The sequence below is a fragment of the Paroedura picta genome, chromosome 4 (assembly GCF_049243985.1).
Source record: "Paroedura picta isolate Pp20150507F chromosome 4, Ppicta_v3.0, whole genome shotgun sequence".
Taxonomy (NCBI): Eukaryota; Metazoa; Chordata; class Lepidosauria; order Squamata; family Gekkonidae; genus Paroedura; species Paroedura picta.
This window is the reverse complement of record NC_135372.1, coordinates 144,618,200-144,640,718: the sequence shown is the minus strand read 5'-3', so window position 1 is coordinate 144,640,718 and position 22,519 is coordinate 144,618,200. Positions and strand designations below refer to the sequence as shown.

At 49.4% G+C, this 22,519-nt stretch overlaps 1 protein-coding gene across 1 annotated transcript; it reads left to right on the top strand.

The window, feature by feature from the left end:
- The first annotated feature begins 1,675 nt into the window (after nucleotides 1–1,675).
- LOC143836690 (BPI fold-containing family B member 3-like) lies at nucleotides 1,676–20,700 on the top strand. Its single transcript, XM_077336234.1, has 15 exons — nucleotides 1,676–1,818; nucleotides 2,442–2,553; nucleotides 5,997–6,101; nucleotides 7,700–7,855; nucleotides 9,507–9,570; nucleotides 12,211–12,274; nucleotides 12,972–13,063; nucleotides 13,330–13,506; nucleotides 15,358–15,414; nucleotides 15,947–16,114; nucleotides 16,462–16,529; nucleotides 16,867–16,909; nucleotides 18,088–18,151; nucleotides 19,660–19,736; nucleotides 20,125–20,700. Exons 1-15 carry the CDS (start codon nucleotides 1,701–1,703, stop codon nucleotides 20,146–20,148), a joined length of 1,389 nt encoding a protein of 462 aa, XP_077192349.1. The 5' UTR covers nucleotides 1,676–1,700; the 3' UTR covers nucleotides 20,149–20,700.
- The last annotated feature ends 1,819 nt before the right edge of the window (nucleotides 20,701–22,519 follow it).

Genomic DNA, 22,519 nt, shown 5'->3' with positions numbered 1-22,519 from the left:
CAGCACTATAAAGCTGATGCCGTCACTTTCTCTGATTTGGAAGATTTGGACGGTTCAGGACGGACTGGGGAAGGAAGGAGGTAAGGAAAACATCCAGCAGGAGATGATCCAGCCCCCAAGGCAGGCTTGGCCTCGGGGGAGCAAACAGAGAAGGTGGGCTGTCGCAGTGGGAGTTAGCTGGCACTGAGGGGGTTCTCCATCACGGGAAAATTTTAAACAGAGGCTGGAGATCCATCTGACAGAGAGGCTGATTCTGTAAGCCAAACCTGTGAATCATAGAATCATAGAGTTGGAAGGGGCCATAGAGGCCATCTAGTCCAACCCCCTGCTCAACGCAGGATCAGCCCTAAGCATCCTAAAGCAAAACATCCTAAAGTTCTGGATCTGCAAAATTTCCTGATGGGACTTCGTACGGCGCCGTTTGCATGAAAGAAAGAAATGAAAAGTGCAAGAGATGGTTCTGCCTACAGACTATGCAATAATGGCCATTGGGCTGCAACAGGTGGAAATTAATAATAACAACAACAACAACAACAATAATCTTTCTTTCTAACCCGCCCTTTTGAAAAGGTTCAGGGCAGGTACCATCAATTCATGAATGCATTAAAATTTAAAATCTTTCTTTACGTTAAAACAGTTCAAAGAAACCTACTTGCCACTGGTTGATATTAAATATATCAAATATTAAATGTTTGATGTTATTATTATTATTAAGGATGGTATTCTTCTTTGGGGAGATGCCTCTTACTGTGATGTTCTGATGGATTTTGGATTTTTCGGGGTTCTTCTAGAGAGGCTTCCCAAGTAGATGTGCTGGGTGTTCTCTTCCTGGTCTCAGCCATAGGCCTGAGGAGCTAGATCTGTCTTGCAGGGCCCTGATCTCAGCTGCAGAGCATTCCTCCAGGGCTGAAAAAGCTGAACTTTGTTTACGGTTGGCCCTACAGTTTCTTTTGCACATATCTTGGTCATAAAAAAGTGTGTGTGTGTGGGGGGGGGGGGGGTGGAGTGTCCTTTTGCTTTTAAAGTTTTCCTAAATAACAGCAATATTGACTTTTTAAAAAGTAATGAAGTTGTGTTGAGATATTGTCCTTACGACAATAAGGGGTAGAATTTTGGATCCCAAACTTCAAATTTCCATGACTTCAAAATGGCAGAAGAAAGATTTGATCTAGAGATCGTTTCAGAGGGGAATTGTGTTGATGTGCAGTGGAAAAACCAGAATTGCCTTCAAGAAGGCCACAGGGGCCAGCAAGACTTTCAGGGGATGGACTTTTGAGAGTCAAAGTTCCTTTTATTGGGGACTCCTTGAGAACCAGCTTGCTGTCGTGGTTAAGAGCAGCGCGCTGTAATATGGAGAGCCAGGTTTGATTCCCTGCTCCTCCTCCATGTGCAGTCAGCTAGGTGATCTTGGGCTAGTCACAGTTCTCTAAGGGCTGTTCTCACAGAGCAGTTCTCTCAGAGTTCTCACCTACCTCACAGAGTGACTGTTGTGGGGAGAGGAAAGGAAAGATGGTTGTAAGCTACTTCCAGACTCCTTGGGGGAGTGAAATGCGGAGTATTTAAAACCAGCTCTTCTTGAGTTGACCCAGAGAGGTCAAAATTTGTCTGGCTTTCCCTCAGGAGCTTGTCTCATCCCTCTGCTTGTGGGCCTGTTAACAGCCTCGTCTGACTCCTTTCCTGGCCGGTAGCCCAACCAAAAGATGTGGACATTCCTGGGATTTGTTGCCGTTTGCAGCCTGATGAGCCCATCAGAAGTAACCGCCAGAGCAAATCCATCAGCCGTTCTGTTTGTGGTCAGCCCAGCAATTTTCGAAAAATGTAAGAATAATTTTTGGTTCAAGTCTATTTTTATTGGTTGTTTGGTCAGTTTATTGAAACAGTCACATGCCACCTTTCCTTTGGCTTCAAGGCCAGGGACAAGAGTCACTAAAAACATTTTTGGTCTGTCGTGAGAAATGAAATGGGACAACCCCCAAATCTTTTCCCCTCAAAAGACGCCTGCTGTTCAAACCCCCTCAAATGCGCTGGCCCACCGAAACTCCTCGGAGCTGGGGCTGGAGCCACGGCAGCAAAGACCTGCACCCTGGTTGAGGCCAGATGGGTCACCCTAAGCCAGGAGGGCCTTAAAGGTTAACACCAAAACCTTGGACCTGATCCAGGCAGCTGGATTTTGCAGCTGGATTTTCCTGTGCAGAACAGGACAATCTACTAAAGTGCATTGAACATGTGTTACCGAACATGTGGAATGGACCTTACACTTCTCTTCTGTTTTCAGATGTTCTGGTTGGTTCTCAACCCTAATCCTGTTGCCTTGTTTATTGGTTGCCCAGTCCACCGCTTCTATTGACTCTGTGCCATCTACCTTGAGCCCAAGTGAGAGGGGCAGCCTACAAAGAACGTCAGTAACTCAAAGGAAATGGTGTCTCTGACCTCTCTTTCAGATGTTTCCAACATCTTCCTCAAAGACGGGCTTTTCAAGAGTCACGTCCAGGCCTTCCCGTTCCCCCCAGGTAGCCCTCCAGCAGGGAAGGAGCTGGGGAACTCCATCTGGGGGTAAGTAAGAGGTGCGGCACATGCTCCTGGTTTGGTCCGCATTCACAGACTCCCCTTTGTCCTGGTGTTGCATCTGGTCAGCATTTCATTTCTCACAAGCTGGGGGCCCGGAAGAGAACACTCTGTCGTTTTCAAGATAAGCATCTTCATTCGCTTGGTTGCCTTTCCTCAGGAGCCTCCATCTCCAAGGTGTTTACTTGGGGAGGGGGAGGGGGCATTATTTTTGACCAGCTGATAATTTAATCCTGTTTGATGTCATTAAATGGAACATCAGTTGATGGAACAGTAAATCAAGCCTCAGTAAATGGCAGTAAATAGAACACTTTCAGTGGCTAGAAATATGCTTTGCTCCCCAAAGCAGCAAACTTGAAGGAAGAGAAATGGGGCCTGACGGCAGTTTAATAGCCTGTGTGGCATGACAGGGAATTTAGAATGATGTGGGCTTGAAACTCCCTCTGAATAGAAAACCAACATCACAAGCAGGATTGTCACTTTCCAGGTGCAGCCTGGGTTGGCAGAGTTTAAATATGCAAGGGAGTAAAGTACCAGCTGCTTAAAGCATAGTTTTATTGAGAAGGGAAAGAAAAGAGGAAAGGCATAGTCCTGGCAGTCTAACTGACCAACCATTCTGGTGACCCTGTCACATCAGGGCTCCAGGGTTACTCTGGAGATGGAAGGTGTGGCATTATGGCATTGATCCAGGCCTCTAAGCCAAACCTATTGGGTAGACATTAGGTAGATGTATAAGACTCTGTGTAATGCTCTCTTCTTTGCACAGCTAAAACATTTTTAAAAATCATTAAAAGGGTTTCCAGTCTGGCATGTTTTTACATAACTCATTTAGGAAAGGACCCTTGGTCTATGGCCAACAGTATTCCCTTATTTATTCTAATTGATCTTCTGACCTCAGCTTCTGCAGCCCCTTCTGGTTCTTCTGCTAGCACATCTTCTGCAGAGTTCACAGTGCTTAGCTGTACTGCTTCTGTTTTTCTTCCTTCAGTGTGGATTCTTTACTGTGATTGTAGATACTTGTGTTTTTTTGTCAATATAGACTGTGTTACATATTTTTACAGTTTCAGTTCTTGGATTAAGGATCCTTTATCCTTTACATCCTAAATAATTTCTTACAAATATGCCTAGCTCAGTTCAGTTATGTAATTTCGTTCTGAGGTGTATGGAAAAGTGAGCTGATGTTCTGTCCCTTCTTTAGCCTTGTAGCCCTTCATGTAATGTCTCACATATTCTCCGCCATTGTCTGTGAATTGCCAATAGTTTTCTCTGGAATCAGTTGCTTACCACTTTGATCCACCTGACAGAATTAGGATCCATACCACATTTTACCAACTTGTCAACAAGAATGTCATGTGGAACCTTATCAAAAGCTTTACTGAAATCCAGATAAACTATGTCCACGGCATTCCCCTGATCCAGCAAGGTAGTCACTTTCTCGAAAAAAGAGATAAGGTTGGTCTGACATTACTTGTTCTTGCAAAACCCATGCTGAGTCTTAGAAATCACAGCTCTCAGTTCCAGCTGCTCAAGGACCAAGTGTTTGATTATTTGTTCCAAATTTTGCCAGCTGCAGTTGTCAAACTGACGGGTTGATAATTATTCGGAACCTCCTTTTTCCCTTTCTTGAAGATGGGGACAACATTTTCCCACTTCCAATCGTCTGGCACCTCACCTGTTCTCCAAGAAGTGTCAAAAATAATGGAGATGACATCTGCAAGTTCTTTGGATGCAGTTCATCTGGCCCAGAAGACTTTGTTTCATTTAAAGAACTAGGTGTTTGTGGACTGCTCCAACAGTGCAGGATCAGCCTCAAACAGCCAGGAGAAGGATCTGTCCAGCCACTGCTTGAAGACCACAAGTGAGGGGGAGCTCCCCACCTCCTTAGGCAGCCCATTCCACTGCTGAACTAGACTCATAGAATCCTAGAGTGGGAAGGGGCCATGCAGGCCATCTAGTCCCACCCCCTGCTCAGGGCAGGATCAGCCTCAAGCATCCAGGAGAAGGATCTGCCCAGCTGCTGCTTGAAGGCGGCCAGTGAGGGGGAGCTCCCCACCTCCTTAGGCAGCCCATTCCACTGCTGAACTACTCAGACTGAGAAATTCCCCCAGCCCGATATCTATTCAGTAGCATTCTACAAGTAGTTCAAAACCATTACTGTGCATTTGCTCCCAGCCCTCCTCTGGCAGACTTTCAAAGACTTCAGGAGAGCCGTCCTGTCCCCTCTCTGCCTCCAGCGGGACATTCCCAAGTCACTCACCCTTTCCTCCAAGGGCTTGATCCCCAGGCCCAGGATCCTCCCCCTCGCTCTCCTCTGCCCCCTCTCAACCTTGTCCACATCTCAGCCTGCCTTGAGCTGACCACCTTTCTCCATAGGTCCCAGAGACGCAGCTAAAAATTAGAGAACTGCTGTCATCTTGCCCCAAAAGAAAAGCACAGTTTATAGTTTATTGTACGGCAGAGTTGCAGACAGGCAGCATATCATAAGATGAAAGATGTAGCCCAGTAGGGACCATGGGCATTCAGACTGATTGGGAAATCCCCCTCCATACGATGCCGTCTCCTATCCCCCTGGCCAGGTAGTCCGGAGACGGACTGCTTGCTTGCTTGATGGTTCCCATGTGTCTTGTACAGCCAAACATCCCAACTCATTAGAGTCGTCCAGGGTTCACCACAAGGAGACGCGCTAGAATTGTGCCTCAACGGAAGAGGTGAACCTGACCCTCAGTACACGGAGATCTTGGCACGTCTCCTGCTGGAAAGAAAGGCTCTCTTTGGGGCCTTGTGTACACAGCCACGTCTCCGAAGGCTGAGCTGCCTTTGATTGCCGCTTCCTTGATCTCGTGAGAGGGCAAACAGGAGGCTCAAGGGAGCTGACAAAGAATAATCTTTTCTGTCTTGCCCTTGAGGTCACTGGGCAGAGCCACATCCATGCCTGAAGGGTTGCTCAAGGTGGACATTTGCTTTGGCGTCTCTGCCCTGGGGTGAGGGCCCAGTTCCCAGGGCAAGCAGAGCTCTGGTCTTTCTCCCCGAATGACCTTCATGCCACACAGGCCTCACCTCTCCTTCGGACAGGACAGGAAGGGGCGGTCATCAAAACACAAGCTGCCCTTCCACCTGCTCTAGGCAGCCAAGCAGGTGGATGTGCACAGCCTTGAAAGGCAGAAGTTCTTCCCCTGATCCTTGCCCCCAGGTTAATTTCCACTCCGATCCAGATCCTTTCAGAGGGGAGCTGTGTTGGCCTGCAATCAAACAGCTAGACTCAAGTCCAGCAGCACAAGAGAGACCAATATGGTATGAACTCTAAAATTTGAAATGCAGAAACCTAGTTGATCTCCCTGGTGCTCCTGATCTTGAACCTTGCTGCTCCCGTAAAGTGAAGCTGACCTCGCCCTGGGGGGCTTCCGGCTGCCTCACCAGTCTTCTGCCTGCAGGTTACACATCGTGAAGGTCCACCAGCCGACCGTCTCTGTGGAGCTGAAGGCTAATTCGACGGTCCAAGTCCTTATCAATGTCAGACTGCTCTTCAGTGCTCAATAGTAAGTGCAGCACATTTGGAGAGCTCTCCTTTGTTTTGGGGGGAGGGAAGGAGAACATGAAAGGAAATACGAGTGGGCGGGGCCTTCTTCATCACAGAACAAGACGCTGGTCTTAATCTTTGAAGTCAACCAACGGTGCCTTACAATGAAATGTAAACAATCACTGGCTTGTGATCCTACCGTGGTAGGCGGCCAAATCCAAACACTTCACCCCCTTAAGGAACCTTCTTCCATTGGAGGTGGGTTTTTTTCGCAATTTATGTTGGGAGAAGGCCACAAACGTGGCTTAAAAGACTGGTATGTTGAGGAGAGATAGGGATGCTGACCTCCATCCTAGTCTACATGGCAAACTTTCAAGGTCCTAGAGGCAAACCTGCGGAATTGCAATGACCATGGGGAGGCCCTGGCTCTTCTTCTGGCAGGAAGGAGGAGGTTGGGGGTGGGGAAGACCCATGATTGGCCTTCAGTGGGGAAGTGGCTTCTCCCTATTGGGGACATAACTCCCATTGAGGGCAAATCAGGTGGGGTGTGCATCCTTTGCGTGCAACCCAACGATTATTATGGCTAAAAGACAAGTTTTGTGTGCATGCACACGTCAGCAGAAGAGCCTCTTGTGGCGCAGAGTGGTAAGGCAGCCGACATGCAGTCTGAAGCTCTGCCAATGAGGCTGGGAGTTCAATCCCAGCAGCCGGCTCAATGTTGACTCAGCCTTCCATCCTTCCGAGGTTGGTAAAATGAGTACCCGGCTGGCTGGGGGGTAAACGGTCATGACTGGGGAAGGCACTGGCAAACCCCCCTGTATTGAGTCTGCCATGAAAACGCTGGAGGGCGTCACCCCAAGGGTCAGACATGACTCGGCGCTTGCACAGGGGATACCTTTACCTTTACACGTCAGCAGATACAATGAAACAGAATATCCCGAACCTTACATATAGGTAGAGAGAGGGTGGGATGCGGGGTTTATCACCATGGATGGAGCACAGGTGCAAGAGAGATGATAGCGAAGGGTGTGTGATAATAGCTGGACTTGGATTAAGGCAGTAATCAAGATATGCAAATGGCCACAAATAAGCACACCCATATGATACAATGCGATACAATAACATTTATTGTGTATAGCCAAAGGCCATTACAAAGCACAATTAAAACAATATGGTACTAATACGAATAAAACAATATTTCTCCAATATTGCGTACATAAAATTGTAAACATGGGCTACTGAGTTACAATAAGGGGAGGGGGGATGGTGTATCAAGGTGGAGGCTCCTGTAAAAATGCTTTGGCTCGAATCTGCCTGGCAGCCAGAGCGAAAAGTGCCACTCAATATACACACCCATGCAAGAGTTAACAAACAGACAGGAGAAGACATTGGAGTCCTGTGTCAGCCCCACAGGTCAACAAGGTTCAACCCAGCAGCAGGGACTGGGAGAATTTAATCCTGAGATCTGATGGGATTTAATTGAGAGACAGTTTTAAAATCTGGGCTGAAACCACCCAAATGCAACGGCAAAACATTTTGGCTGGTAACAGTGATGACCCCAGGAGTTGGGGTGAGGCAGAGATCTTCATCCCATCCTCTCTTCTTAAAATTTTTTAGCCACTTCAGCCGCCTCTTTGAAAGCCTCGACTTCACGGTGGACGTGCACTTCAGGGCCATTCGCAGCTTTTGGAACTACTCGGTGGGGACCGTCCGCCTCAAGACCAAGGCGTGCAACACGCAAGTGACCATCGCGAAAATTATCAGCCCCTCATAGTAAGTGGCGCCTAAGAATTCTTGGTCCAGGTGCTTCTAAACCATGAATAGGTGCTTGGGCTGAACTCCCAAACCCAGTCCAAAAGGGATGCAACCCCCTTTCCAGCCATCGCCTGCCCCAAGTCTTGCTGCCCACAGGTGCTGTTTGGGGTGCTCTGTGCCCAAGCCACTCATGTCAGGCTAGACTCACAGAATACTAGAGTGGGAAGGTGCAATAGAGACCATCTAGTCCCACCTCCTGCTCAGTGCAGGATCAGCTTTACGCCTCAGGATCTGTCAAGCCGCTGCTTGAAGGCTGCCAGTGTTGATACTGTTCCCATCCCAATTGGTCATACTGGGAGTGTCAATTCCAGGGCTTAACAGAGATTGGAACTGAACAAACATGGAGGGGGACAATGGTAGCCCTGGGCAGAGCATCTGCTTGGCATGTGGAAGGCCCAGATTCAATCCTCGGCACCTCCAGGCAAGAGAGGACCAGGTGGTGGGTGTTGGGAAAGACCCTCCTTGGTCTGAGACCCTGGAGAGCTGCTCCGAGTTTGAATAAACCGTGCTGGCCTTGATAGCTCAAGGGTCTGATTCACTAGGAGGCAGATTCACATGCAGTTTGTGGAGAGGCTTGGCTCTGTGGTAGAGCCCTCTGCTGAATATTTAGAAGGTCCCCGGTTCGATCCCCAGAAACTCCAGCTAAAAATCCATCAGTACATGATGTTAAAGACACTGGAGAATTTCTGCCAGTTAGAGCAGACAATAGTTTTGGTGGACCAAGGATCTGATTCAGTATAGTTTCATGCATTCATTTATTAAAATGTTAAGTTTTTGAGAGGAGAAGCGATGCTGAGTGGATCAGATCTGCTTAACAGGCAGAAGGTCCCAGGTTCAATCCCTGACGTCTCCAGTTGTGAAGGTCGGGTAGGAGGTACTGCAAAGGCCTCTGCCTGAGATCCTGCCAGTTTGAGTGGACACGACTGACTCTGATGTCCCAAGGCTCTGTTTCAACCTCTGGCAGCTTCATGGGCTCCTGAGTTCACACTGAATGAGCATCGCCACAGGCATCCTCTGAGGTTGGCATATCAGCATTATGGGGTCACCATCTTTCCGCCTGTGCGGAATCGGCCTCAGGCTCTCTTCTTCAGAGTGAGCCTTTCCCCCGTGATAGGTGAAACAGGGAACTTACCGGCATGTAGTTTGCCTTTTGCGATCATCTACTTCAAACACATCCAAGTACCCATCAAGCCTTGTGAGTCCCCTGCCGGGATACTTGCAAATCGATGCACAGTTCCAGATCGAACATGGGAGTGACACTGGTCTTCATAGGTAAAATCCTGGCCAGGGCGGCATCACACAGATGGGATGGACAGGATTCTGACCTATCCACCACAGTGGCTTGCTGGAGTCCCTTTCTGGAGTCTGAGGCCAAGCACTCTAACTGCATTCCACACATGCATTCCACACAAGCACTCCAAATGCATTCCACACATGCATTCCACACTTCCATGTGCTTCTGCAGCTGGATTCTCCTGTGTGGAACAGGGAAAGCTCCTTCCAGACTTGTGCGGAAAGGTCCCCTGTCATAGGCATATCCCTCTTGCATTAACCAGATGGGAGTTTTCAGCCATTCCTTCGTTTCATTTCCCTTTCCTTGTTTCTTCAGTTTGATCAGGGCGCAAGTGAGGCCGTTGATCCAGAACATACTGACAGCAACGCTCCCCGGTGCGGTGAGTCCGGCTCGGTCAAAGCTCAAAAGAAATTTCAGCAGGGGAGGAAAAGGCAACGGCAGCATCCGGGGTTATTCGGAAAGGGGGGGGAGAATAAAACGGCCGACACTGTGAAGCCCCTTCATGGGGCTGCAGCATCATTCGCATCCGTGGGTTACGTGCTGCCAAGGATCTTCTGAGGGTGAAACAGGGAGGCCAACTCTGGGTGGGAAAGACCTGGAGACGTTGGGGGTGGCATTTGGGGTGGGAGGGACCTCACACACATATAATGTTCTGGCGCCCACCCTCCAAAGTGACCGTTTTCTCCAAGGAACTGATCCCTGCCCCCTGGAGAGGAGCCATAATTCCAGGGGGTCCCCAGGCCCCACCTAACGATTGTCCCCCAAAATGTGCTGTCTGCAGCAGGCATTCTCTGATCTGGCAATCTGGATCGGATGAAGTGAGCTTTGACCTACGCTGGAAAATTATGTTGGTCTTTTTGGTGCTACTGGGCTCAATGTTTGGATTTTTAAGTTTAGGGCGACAGAATGGTTTGTATGGAAGGGAAAGGGTTAAAGTTCCTTCTGAGATGCACCCTGTGGCCTCAGTTGGGATAGGAACCACACACATGAGCAATTGGACAAAGTGAAACCTCCCTGTGGCTTTCAGAATCAGCCTTCAATGTACACAGTTTGCTCATTCATGGTGATGGCTGGGGAGCCCTCTGACGGAGAGGCTGATTCTGTGAAGGCTCAAGGGGGAGGCAGGTGACAGTGGAGGAGCAAGAGGGGTGTGAGTGTCCTACATAGTGCAGGGGGTTGGACTAGATGACCCAGGAGGTCCCTTCCAACTCTATGATTCTAGGATTCTACCATCTTAGGTGGAATCAGAGGGGCAAGTATATCAACAGAGCTTCCCAAACCTTTCTAATTTCGAGACAAACCCACGGCTGCAAATGCGGGGATTGGCTCCCCTTGTGGGGAGAGGAATGGGAAGGCGACTGTAAGCCGCTTTGAGCCTCCTTCGGGTAGGGAAAAAAGCGGCATATAAGAACCAACTCTTCTTCTTCTTCTTCTTCTTTTCCAAGTAGCTCTCGTGCCACCAAAGGCTTGGCTCACCTGGGCTTTTATCTCTCAACGCAGCTGGCAGGCACCTTTCCAAAGAACAATGCCCTGCAAAAACATTGGCGGGTGACAAAATGCCAGAACGGCTTGTTTGCCCTTTCCTTGCAGGGCTAAATTCCTGTCTGGCTGAAGGTGTGGCCTCTGCTTCCAAGCATACTACAAAGATCTCATGCAAACAGAAGTGGGAGATTTGGATTATAAGATTACATCTAAGGGACCGTTTAACTTCCTATGCTCCTTGCAGAACTCTTTGCGCTGTGAATTCCAACACACTGGTGAACCCTGGCCCACAGGAGGTACACCTGGTCTTGAACCGTGCCAGGGCCTTTTCAGTCCTGGCCCCTACTTGGTGGAATGAGCTCCCAGGAGAACTGAAAGCGCTGTTGGAGCTACCACAGTTCTCCACGTTCCTGCAAGATGGAGCTCTTCCACCAGGCATATATGGCCCCTCTTCCAAACATTTTATTCTTTTAACATCTAGGAAACTGTTATCATAGAATCATAGAATCACAGAGTTGGAAGGGGCCATACAGGCCATCTAGTTCAACCCCCTGCTCAATGCAGGATCAGCCCTAAGCATCCTAAAGCATCCAAGAAAAGTGTCTATCCAGCCTTTGCTTGAAGACTGCCAGTGAGGGGGAGCTCTCACCACCTCCTTAGGCAGCCCATCCCACTGCTGAACTAGACTCATAGAATCCTAGAGTGGGAAGGGGCCATGCAGGCCATCTAGTCCCACCCTCTGCTCAATGCAGGATCAGCCTCCAGCATCCAGGAGAAGGATCTGTCCAGCCGCTGCTTGAAGACGGCCAGTGAGGTCTTCAATCATAGAATCATAGAGTTGGAAGGGGACATACAGGCCATCTAGTCCAACCCCCTGCTCAACGCAGGATCAGCCCTAAGCATCCTAAAGCATCCAAGAAAAGTGTGTATCCAACCTTTGCTTGAAGACTGCCAGTGAGGGGGAGCTCACCACCTCCTTAGGCAGCCTATTCCACTGCTGAACTACTCTTGACTGTGAAAAAAATGTTCACAGACAGGTGTTAATGCCAACACTTACACCTACTTTGAAGTTGGAGCCATGTCAATTGGGTACAGGTGATAGTGTTGAGGGGGGGGGTTGTAATTGTTGTGGTGATTTTACTGTGATTTTATGATTTTGTTGATGTGGAAACATCTACTGCCACGGCCCCTCAAACGGATGTAACTCCGGACATGATGTCTGTAGTCCCAACCCAGGGACCGCACCAGCAGATGGAGAGCACAGGTGGCCTCAAAAAGCTACCAGCCATGGCAGAAGCTGGCAAGGTTCAGAGCTGGGCCCCCTTCGCTGCACTGATGCCACCTGTACTCCAAGACTGGCCCTCAGACTCACCAGCCATTGCTCTGGCCATGATGTGGATGTTTCCACATAGTGGCTGAGAATCCGGTTTCCGGCTCTTTTATTGCAAACTGCCATGAGCCAGGAGACCATAGTTAATAAGTATAAATAAATAAATGGATGGATGGATGATATTAACATTTGGGGTTTGCCTTTCAGCTTTGCCAAGCAGAGGAAGTGGCTGCCTATGTGGCATTATATAATTTCCTGTATACGGCTAATGGTAAGTTTCTTGGATAGGCTGCCAAGATGGTCCCTCTAATCTTTATCCTGTTTCTTTAGCATCTTCTGGGGGGAGGGGGGAGGATGGCAGAGAAACTTGAATGGGGGCGGATGATCAGCGATGGTTTCCATGTCCCCCTGGCCGGTGGTGGGGAATGGAGAGGTAAGGCTGGCCAGATCTAGGGTTCAATTGTTGTGCGCAAAAACACAGGGGGAATAAGAATGTTAAGGTTAGCGATTAACAACAGGTGCTTTCCCTGTTGCGAAATTAATCCCAAAGAACTGTTTTGTTCTTCTAGCAAGGAATGATCTGATCTCCATTATCATGCTGCTTATTTCTCAGGCGTCACCGTGAGGCTGTTTACTAATTTGCTACTCATTCCCTCTCTCCTTATATCTGAACTCCTATGCTTCTTGTTCCATTGTCTGAGGAGGTGGGCCTGCACATCAAATCTCACACCTTAAACAAAACGTTGTTGGTCTTAAAGGTGCCTGATTGGGCTCGAGTTTTGTTCCACATGAATAGTAATAAATATTTTCAGATTTTAACATTTAGTATATTCTGCTGCTCAACCTCTAAGGTTCCTAGGAGCTAATTCCCTGTCAGGGTCCCAGAACGGGTGGGAGAGTGTGCAGGTGTATGTCTCTGTGACTTGGCAAAGCTGTAATGGCTGACCTGATTAATTTTGTCCTTTCAGTGTTGCTTCCTCTCCACTCCGCTGCGAGCCTCCAGTACCAGCTGGCCACCCTGCCGCTTACAACACCTGACTTCTTTTTGCTACCATTTAGGGTAAGCTGCAGGTTGGATCCAGGAGCTTCGTGACCTGCCAGCCCTTAATGGCAGGTACCTACTCAGGGGCTCAGTTCGTACAATACGACAAGTAATTCTCATCAGTTTATCAGCTGAATCGGGGCCACTCTTAGAGCTGTCCACCTCCCGGTGGGGCCCGGAAATCTCCCAGAATTACAACTCATTTCCAGAGGCAAGAAACAAGGAGGATCCGGGGCCTGTCCTCTGCCTCACTGGTCCCCACCCTCCACCCTCTCCCCTTGCAGCTTTTCATCCGGACGCCCAGACACACCACCCTCCTCCCTGCCAGTAGCCACACTGCGAATATCCCTTCCCTGAACGGCCACGATCTCTGCCTGGTCTTCACCCAAGATGCCCTTAATCACATCCTCTCTGTGATGATACGGCTGACGCCTCAGGAGTTCATTACCACGCCACAAGCGGTGAGTTGGGGGGGTGGGGACGCGTCTTCTGGCTGGGTGCCCCAGGCAGGCCCAGTCTTGAGGTCTCGGGAGCTAAGCAGGGCCAGCCCTGGATCACACTGGGATGGGGGACCACCATGGAGGTCAGGGGCTGCTGTGCTGAAGCAGGCAGGGGGCAACTCACCTCTGCAGTGGGTGGCCCAGGGTCACCTGACCTTGGCCAAGGCTCAGCAGCATCGTCCAGGGGTGGGCGGCCACCAGGAAGCCCAGGGTTGCCCAGGGCAAGCCACCTCTGTTAGCCTCTTGCCTTCACCATGAATGGGTTTTGACTTGTTGGTACTTCCCAGCATCCCCCATGATTGGTGGGTTCTAGGGACTCGCTCCCCCTCCCACCACTGCAGGCAGAGAAAGACGTCATCCCCTGGAGAGACATCAGCCCAGTGGTCCTCACATTCCTCGTGGTCATGGTTCTCTCCTAAGAAGCCTGGGACCTCTTTGATTTTCAGACTCTGCAGACATACCTAATTCCCACCACCACCACCACCGGTGTACAGTCCTCAGGGTCCAGGGAGACAAAGCGACCTTTGGCTCCACTTAGTGACTTTGAGATTTCACAGTCAGAGTAGTTCAGCAGTGGAATAGGCTGCCTAAGGAGGTGGTGAGCTCCCCCTCACTGGCAGTCTTCAAGCAAAGGTTGGATACACACTTTTCTTGGATGCTTTAGGATGCTTAGGGCTGATCCTGCGTTGAGCAGGGGGTTGGACTAGATAGCCTGTGTGGCCCCTTCCAACTCTCTGGTTCTGTGATTCTGTGATATGACCTAGCACACAAGATTCACAGCCAAGCCTGCACATGAAGCCACATACCACTGAGCTAAGCCATCGGTCCATGAAGGTCAGTTTCCCCCTCTGACTGGCAGCTGCTGCCCAGAGTTGCAGGCTGAGGTCTCCCGCATCACCTCTTTCGTGGTCCTGTCTACTGGAGAAGCAGGTGGTTGAACCTGGAACCTTCTGCTTGCAAAGCAGGGCTCCCCCCCCCCCCATTGGGTTTTCACCGGATTAACACTGCTCACTTGGAAAAACTACACATTTAAGACAAATAGTACCCATCACACCATCTTTCACTGTTTTAGAAATCAGAAGGCAAAGATACTGTGTTCCAGCAAGGCGCAAAGAAGAGCCTAATGCTGGGAGCAATCGAGGGCAAAAGAAGAAGAGGATGACAGAGAATGAGGTGGCTGGATGGAGTCACTGAAGCAGTCGGTGCAAACTTAAATGGACTCCGGGGAATGGTAGAGGACAGGAAGGCCTGGAGGATCATTGTCCATGGGGTCGCGATGGGTCGGACATGACTTCGCACCTAACAACAACAACAACAACAACAACAATAAATGTGGCCAAATATCCTCCAAACAAGTTTGCTTGGATCTTAACAACAACAACGACAACAACAACAAAGAGATCTAGGAGCAACCACAAAATGAGTCATTGGAAACTGTTTTTGGTCCACCAGGGAGGGATTCTCAGAGGCAACCTCCGTCAGGAGAAGTGAGGCAGGCGGGGGCCTTCTCAGTTGCGTCTGTGAGATACCCTGCTCTATCCTGAGCTTCACCACTGGCATTTGCATTCTGCTTTGCTTTTGGTAACTACATTTGGTTTTGTCCTTGTTCATTTGGCTTTGAAATTAAACGATGCTGTGATTTTGGGGCATTGTTAGGTTATAGCTTGGCGATTCAGTTGCTATTCTTCTTTAAAAATTGGCTTCTGTTTTGTTTTAATTGGGGAATAAACTGCTGTGAATTTTTGAAGAGAATTGATTTAACAACCTGATCTGCTATTTTGTCCTTTCCACTACCGTGTTTCCCACCAACAGTTCTCTGGATCCGTCCAGCTCATAGATGCTGTGGCTGTTCTGCTTTCTCATCAAGAGGTGAGCAGAAGTCCTCGATAGCTTCCACATGTTGGGTTGAGAATCTAGGTTCTTGCTCCCAGGGCCAGTTTCAGGTTGGGGCAGGAAGAACAGAAGAACGTCAGACAAGCCCTAATATATCTAGTCCAGCCTCCTGTCTCACACAGGGGCCAATCAGTTCCTCTGGGCAGCCAATATCAGGCTGTACAGGCCGAGGCCTTCATAAGAACATAAGAAGAAGCCCTACTGGATCAGACCAGAGAGGGTCCATCTAGTCCAGCATCCTGTCTCACACAATGTCCAGCCAGTTCCTCTGGAGGGTCAACAACAGGGCTTAGAGGTTAAGGCCTTCATACGGACATCAGAAGAGTCCTGCTGACTCAGAACAGTCATCCATCCAGTCCAGCCTCCTGTCTCACATGGTGGCCAACCAGTTCCTCTGGAGGGCCAACAACAGTTCATGGAGGCAGAAGCTTCCATGAGAAATCTTTGTCCAGCTGCTACTTAAGGGCCACCAGTGAGGAGCTCACCTCTGTGTCTCCAACTCTTCCAGTGTCCCAAGTGCCCTGAAAAGTCTCCTCTGAAAATACTTCTCCAAGTAGTCGAAGCCATCAGTATCATCCTGCAGCCCAGTGGCTACCACATCCAGCTATCCCTGAAGATTGGGGTGGCCTCCAAAGACCCCCTCGGTGCCCTCACAGACCTCTTTGTCCTCAAGGCGGTATGTCTCAGCCACAGGGGATGGCTCCCGGGCTGGCTCTGCCAGGCTGGAAAATGGAGGAATGCCTATTCCATGTTGGGAAATACCTGGGGATTTGGGGGCGTAGCATGGGGAGGGGGAGGTCCAGGGTGGGGAGGGACCTTGGGAAGGTCTAATGTCATGGAGCCCCTTGTGCAAAGCAGCCCCTTCCTCCAGGAAAGTCTCATCTGGAGATAGGTTGCAATTCCAAGGGACCTCCGGATCTCAGCTGGAGATTGGCGACTATAGGGGCATGGCCGGGCAGAAGAGCATCCGGGTCCTTCTCAGCTCCCCGCCCCTGAGATTTTTCTTTCCTTGTGTGATTCCAGAAACTCCGACTGAACGTTGACCTGTCCGTCCACGAGAACCGGCTGATCTTCCACACCACTCTCTCCAAGTATCTGTTCCGATGCTTGTGTGATAATAGCGGTCCTTTGGGGGTGGTCTTCGAGTGGGGCAAAGGCAGAGGTCACAAGCGGCTCCGATGGGCCGGTCCTGGATGATGGAGCCAACAGGGGGTTGGCGAGAACTCCAGGCCTTGCACACTTCCTAAACGTACTCCTCAAAATGTTTGGCAGGCACCAAGAAAGCGTGGGCCGGTGCCGTGGTGCCTGTGGCCACCATGTGGGGACCCTGGCCTGGGTTGATGTTTGGAACCTGCCCTGGTTACTTCCAAGGCAGAGCTGGTGGGCCTTGCGATTGCTCGGCTCTGACCCGTTTGCCTTTCCCTGCAGGGTCGAGCTGCACGTGGTCTCCTCCGAGATTGGACAGTTCCACGTAAGTCATTTTCAGCATGGAAGCAAGAGAGGTTGGTCGGTTGCAAGCTAAAAATAGCATGTGTTTAAGAACAAGACTGAAATTCTAAAGTATTGGACCCTTAAAGGCCTCATTTGGCCTTAGAAGCCAGCCAAAGAGGCAGGGGAGGGGAGGGGAGGGGTGAGGTAGGCATTACAGGGTCTTAAGAAAGGCTCAGGTTTGGTACTGGGGAGTCTCAAATAGCGGGCGGAGCCACAGGACCGACAATAGAAGAAGTTGCCTGAGGGACCAACAACTTTTAAGAGTGCTGCTGAATAGCCAAGAATCCCATCCTAAGAGCCCTTGAGGGAGGCGGAGCTAGCCACCAAAGGACGGCCACAGGAGGCGGAGCTAGCCACCAAAGGGCAGCCACAGGAGAAGGAGCTAGCCACCAAAGGGCGGCACAGGAGGCGGAGCTAGCCACCAAAGGGCAGCCACAGGAGGAGGAGCTAGCCACCAAAGGGCGGCCACAGGAGGCGGAGCTAGCCACCAAAGGGCAGCCACAGGAGGAGGAGCTAGCCACCAAAGGGTGGCACAGGAGGCGGAGCTAGCCACCAAAGGGCAGCCACAGGAGGAGGAGCTAGCCACCAAAGGGCGGCCACAGGAGGCGGAGATAGCCACCAAAGGGCAGCCACAGGAGGAGGAGCTAGCCACCAAAGGGCGGCACAGGAGGCGGAGCTAGCCACCAAAGGGCAGCCACAGGAGGAGGAGCTAGCCACCAAAGGGTGGCCACAGGAGGCGGAGCTAGCCACCAAAGGGCAGCCACAGCTTACCTTCAGTCACATAGCGATGACTCTTGTGCTATGGTGGCCACTGCTGTCAAAACAATATTTTTTAAAAAATCTGTTCAGTCAGTCAAACCTCCACTAGCCAATCAGAAGCATAGCTGGGCAAAAGCCCCACTTGGCCCCACCCCGGCAATTCCTGGGGATGCCAGCTTGTCTCTGGACTACAGGGATTGGGTCCCCTGGAGAAAAGCAGGTCCTTTGGAGGGTGGTACTGGGGCAGGGTGACCCACGGAGGCTCCCTGTCCTCCCCAAATCTCCAGGAGGTTCCATTCCTGGATCTGGCTCACCAATTCCGCATCCTCCGATGGGAGCCAGCACCCATCTTCTGTTGCTGCACTCTTGGGTCACTCCAACCAGTGTTCTCTCTTGCAGGTGACCAGTCTTACGACACCGATCCATCTTCTCCTGGTGGAGATGCTTGTGCCGCGCATCAATGGTAAGGCCAGTCAGCTGCCCCCTGTGACAAACGCCACGAGCACAATCTCTCAGCCACCAGCCTCCTCCATTTCACGGAGCTGGTGTACTTCCACCTACACCAAGCCAAACTACGAGCACCCTACTTGGCCACAGAACACCTGGCCACAGCGATCCACGTGACTTTCACCTCTAGACTGGACTTCTGCAATTCACTCTATGCAAGCCTACCCTTATCCTTGATTTGGAAAGTACAACTGATCCTGCGTTGAGCAGAGGGTTGGACTAGATGGCCTATATGGCCCCTTCCAACTCTATGATTCTAACTGGCCCAGAACACAGCAGCCAGGGTTCTTACAGGGACACCATGGAGGGCCCACATCCCGCCTGTGCTCCAACAGCTGTAATGGTTTCCAGTTGAATACTGAATACTGCTTTAGGATGCTTAGGGATGATCCTGCGTTGAGCAGGGGGTTGGACTAGATGGCCTGTATGGCCCCTTCCAACTCTATGATTCTATGATTCTATGGATCAGGTTTAAGGTCCTGATAATCACCTTTAAGGTCATATGTGAATTGGGTTTAGTGTACCTGAGAGAGTGCCGCTTTACCCACATCCACTAAAAAGCACTATGCTCAGCCAACACCAACCAGCTAATGATCCATGGCCCCAAAGAAGCACGTTTGGTCTCAACCAGGGCCAGGTTGTTCTCTGTCCTGGCCCCCACCTGGTGGAATGAGCTCCCAGAAAATATCAGGAACTTCCTGAGCTACCAGTTCTGCAGGGCCTGCAAAGCTACCAGGCATTTGGTTGAAGTTGGCCAAACCAACAACATCTTTTGGGACCCCCAGAACCCATCCACCTCCCATCCAGTTACATCACCCTACCAAGGTGCAACCATAAATTTATTATGAATAAACATTCTGTGAATAAACGTTACCTATGTTATATTACAGTTATGTGGACGATACCGCATTAATGCCGCTGTTATTGATCTATGTTGAATTGTATCACACAATGTATGTTCTCTGCAAAGCGCTCTGAGCCATAAGGGAAGGCGGTATATTAATCTAAATAAATAAAGAGAACACACACAAGAGGATGGCCAGATGTCAGATGAAACATGCATATCTTATTCTAACATCTTAGAGGTTCCCTTTGTTTTCCAGTTTCTTCTCTTTCCTGCAATGCACAATAACAATAATGAGATCTGGCTTATTTGGAGGAAATTCTTTCCATAGAGTTGGTGGAGTTTCCTAGAGGTACCCAGAAGTGACAAAGGGTAGCTCTAGGAATTGCTAGAAACTCTATGGTAATAACTTAGATGAGACCTAATTTTTCTTTTTAATTTCCCCCCCTCATGTGACAGCCGGTGGGGCCTGAGAGCAGAGGATTTCCTTCTGCCCTTTAATTTGCCCGGCACCATTGTGGGCAAATGCAGGCTTTCGCCAAGACGTGAACCCTGCCACGAGACAGATGTTTGAACTAATGCTCTCTCTCTCTATCTCTCTCTCTCTCTGCTTGTTTCAGATAGCCTGGATGGTGGGATCCCGGTGCCTTCTCTGTTAAATGTTAAAGTGGATTACCCAAGGTTTTTGGTTTTGCCGGTAAGGTCATTGTCAAAAATCAGAATTAGAATATTTCTATGCTGATGTACCATTATAACAATGTTTTTAAAAACCTGCCCTGCCAATCAAAACTCCATTGGCCAATGATAAGTCTAGCTGGGTAAAAGCCCCACTTCACCCCACCCACTTTTGAAAAACTCTCGGAGAGTGGGGGGGAAGGTGTTGGCGTGGGCCATGATTCCCACAAATCCTATGTTGTGGACCCCTGAAAGATGCCTGGGGCTTTAAAATGTCTCCACTCCATTCACCTCCCGAACCCCCCTCTGGCACCCAGCAAAGTCCTGAAGCTCCGTGGCTTTGGTGACCGTGGTCCTTACTCCTCCTAGGAGCCAAGGAGCTAAACCTTTTCTTTCTGGTGTTTTCCCAGAGCTCCCTTGCGCTGTGCATATGAGAGGAAGGGCCGTCAGGAGCAGGAAGCAGAATGGAAGAAGAAAGAAGAGTTTGCGTCTATTCTTTGCTTCGTACCCTTCCGATTTCCCATGGTCTCTCTCAGCTACGGGGGAAGTTCTGTGTAATTTATTACTGTTTCTAGAAATGTTGCATCCTCAAATAGCAGAGAGGGAAGTTCTGAGGATCAGCAAAGTCTGCCAGGACACAGAAGGCAGGGAAAGGCGTATTTTAGTGATGTGTAGGAAAGGTGGAAAATAATAATACAATGGACAAAATAGATCGGTCATGACATTTAGAAGTAAAAATAATGGAAGTGGGGATCATTGTAAAGATTATGAGGAGGAGGAGGACGTTGGGAATAATTTCTCTGTTTGCCCATTCTGCACAAGTTGGATAATGTGCTTCCAGAAGTAGATTTTCCTGTTTCACACAGGAAAATGCAGCTGTAAGAGCACCCTGGAATTGCAATATCCAACATGGGCATAATGGGCACGCTTTTGCTTGTTTAATATATTATGTTTGTTTAATATATGACGTTGTATATAGTAATTTCTGTAAAAAAATAATACAAATAGTTATGTGTAACCCTGATTCTTCTTTGTCTTTTGCCTTCTTATGGCTTTTCTTAAAGTAAAAACTATTAGGACAGAAACGGCAGAGGAATAAGCCCTTGTCTCCCTTTCTCATAAAACAAGGACTCATGGGCACTCTGGGAAATTAATGAGCAGGAGACACAGAACAGATCAAAGAGTAATGAACGTGTGGGGTCATTCCGCACACCGGAAAAAATAGTGTTACGCCAGCGCCATGGCGTAATGCTATTAAAAATCGCGTGTCTGGCCATTTCACACCTCCTGGGTTTCTCACTTCCCTCTGCCGCCTTCTCGTGCTTCTAATCACTCCATACGCCTGCTTGGAATGGCGGAGGAGAGGAACACGCTACACACATGATTCTCCTCCACCTGCCAATCAAGCCAGGCAGCCAATCACCTTTCTCCTTGGTTTAAAGGTCCTGTGATGCAAGGGATTTTTTAAAGAAAAACTTTGTTGCTATGTCTATGCAACTAATCATAGATGCATAGTGCTTGTTTTACTGCCACCTTTAGATTTATGAGCCTTGAAGCTTTAATAAAGTAATCTTGTCCCTGATTTTTTTTTTGAGGGGGGGGTTAGAGAGGCATGCTTTCTGTGTTAACTGTTGGGGAATTTTATTTTTCTCTTCCTGGATGATTTAACGCCTATTCGTTGCTCCAGGCAGCTTGATTTAAAACAGAAACAAAAGCTCCATCCCCAGGAGGCGGAGATGGCGCTACTTCGTCTCCACACATTTCATTTGCGTGTGGCTTGCTGGTTACTCTTCTCTGCTCGCGTTACATATTTTAGGAAATCCACTTTATGCAATTCCCCAAGTGGCACTTGAAAATGGAAGATGTTGTTTGAGGTTTGCTGCTGGGACACTGGATGTTGATGACGTCATGCAAAATGCCAAAAAAAATGGTGTCAGCGAGAGGTAAGCATTTCACAATATTTTCCGGGTGAGGAATGGCCTATGGAATTCCCTGCTACAGGAAGGGGTGGTGGCTACAAACCCAGACAGCTTCAAGCAGGGGCAAAGTGCATTGTGGTCCATGAAAGCTTCAAGAGGAAGCTGGATGAGCATCTGGAGCAGAGGCCCATCAGTGGCTTTTAGCCACAAGGTGTAGAGGGAATAGTCTTTCTGGAGCAAGGAAGCTCTGTCTTCTTAGGGAGCCACACGGGGAGGTCTTCTGGAATTCTGCTCCAAATTCTGCTCCAGAGCACACTTAGGAAGAGGATTTCAATAAACATGGAACTTGGAGCACATTGTGTAGCACGGTCGCCAACCTCCAGGTGTGACCTACAAGTCTCCCAGGAGTACAATTGATCTCCAGGACAGGGATCAGTTCCTGTAGAGAAAGTGTCAAGTTTGGAGGATGGCTTCTGTGGCATTATATCATGATTTGGTCCTTCCTCTGCCTGAACTTTTCCCTTCTCAAACTCCACCCTCAAAAGCTCCAGGAATTCCCCAACCCAGAGTTAGGCCCTGCATTAAAGGCCATCACAACAGGCAGAGATTTAAGCACAGGTCTTGCTGACTATGGTTTTATTGTTTATTACCCTGTATGTCGCCCTGAGATGACTAGCTCAAGAAGGGTGGCTGTTAAATCATAGAATCATGAGTTGTAAGTTACTTCCAGGGTCATCTAGTCCAACCCCCCTAACAATGCAGGAACTCACAACTACCTGTCCATCCACAATGACCCCAGTTTCATGCCTCCACCAAAAATCTCCAGAATCCAGCCTGGCCTGGAGGGAATTCACCTGCCATCCTACAGTGGCAACCAGGAATTTCC

Coding starts and splice junctions, on each gene's coding strand:
- LOC143836690 (XM_077336234.1), top strand. CDS start 1,701: ATGTGGACATTCCTGGGATTTGTTGCCGTTTGCAGCCTGATGAGCCCA. Junction 6,102..7,699: donor CTGCTCTTCAGTGCTCAATA/GTAAGTGCAGCA, acceptor AAAATTTTTTAG/CCACTTCAGCCGCCTCTTTG. Junction 12,275..12,971: donor TTTCCTGTATACGGCTAATG/GTAAGTTTCTTG, acceptor TTGTCCTTTCAG/TGTTGCTTCCTCTCCACTCC.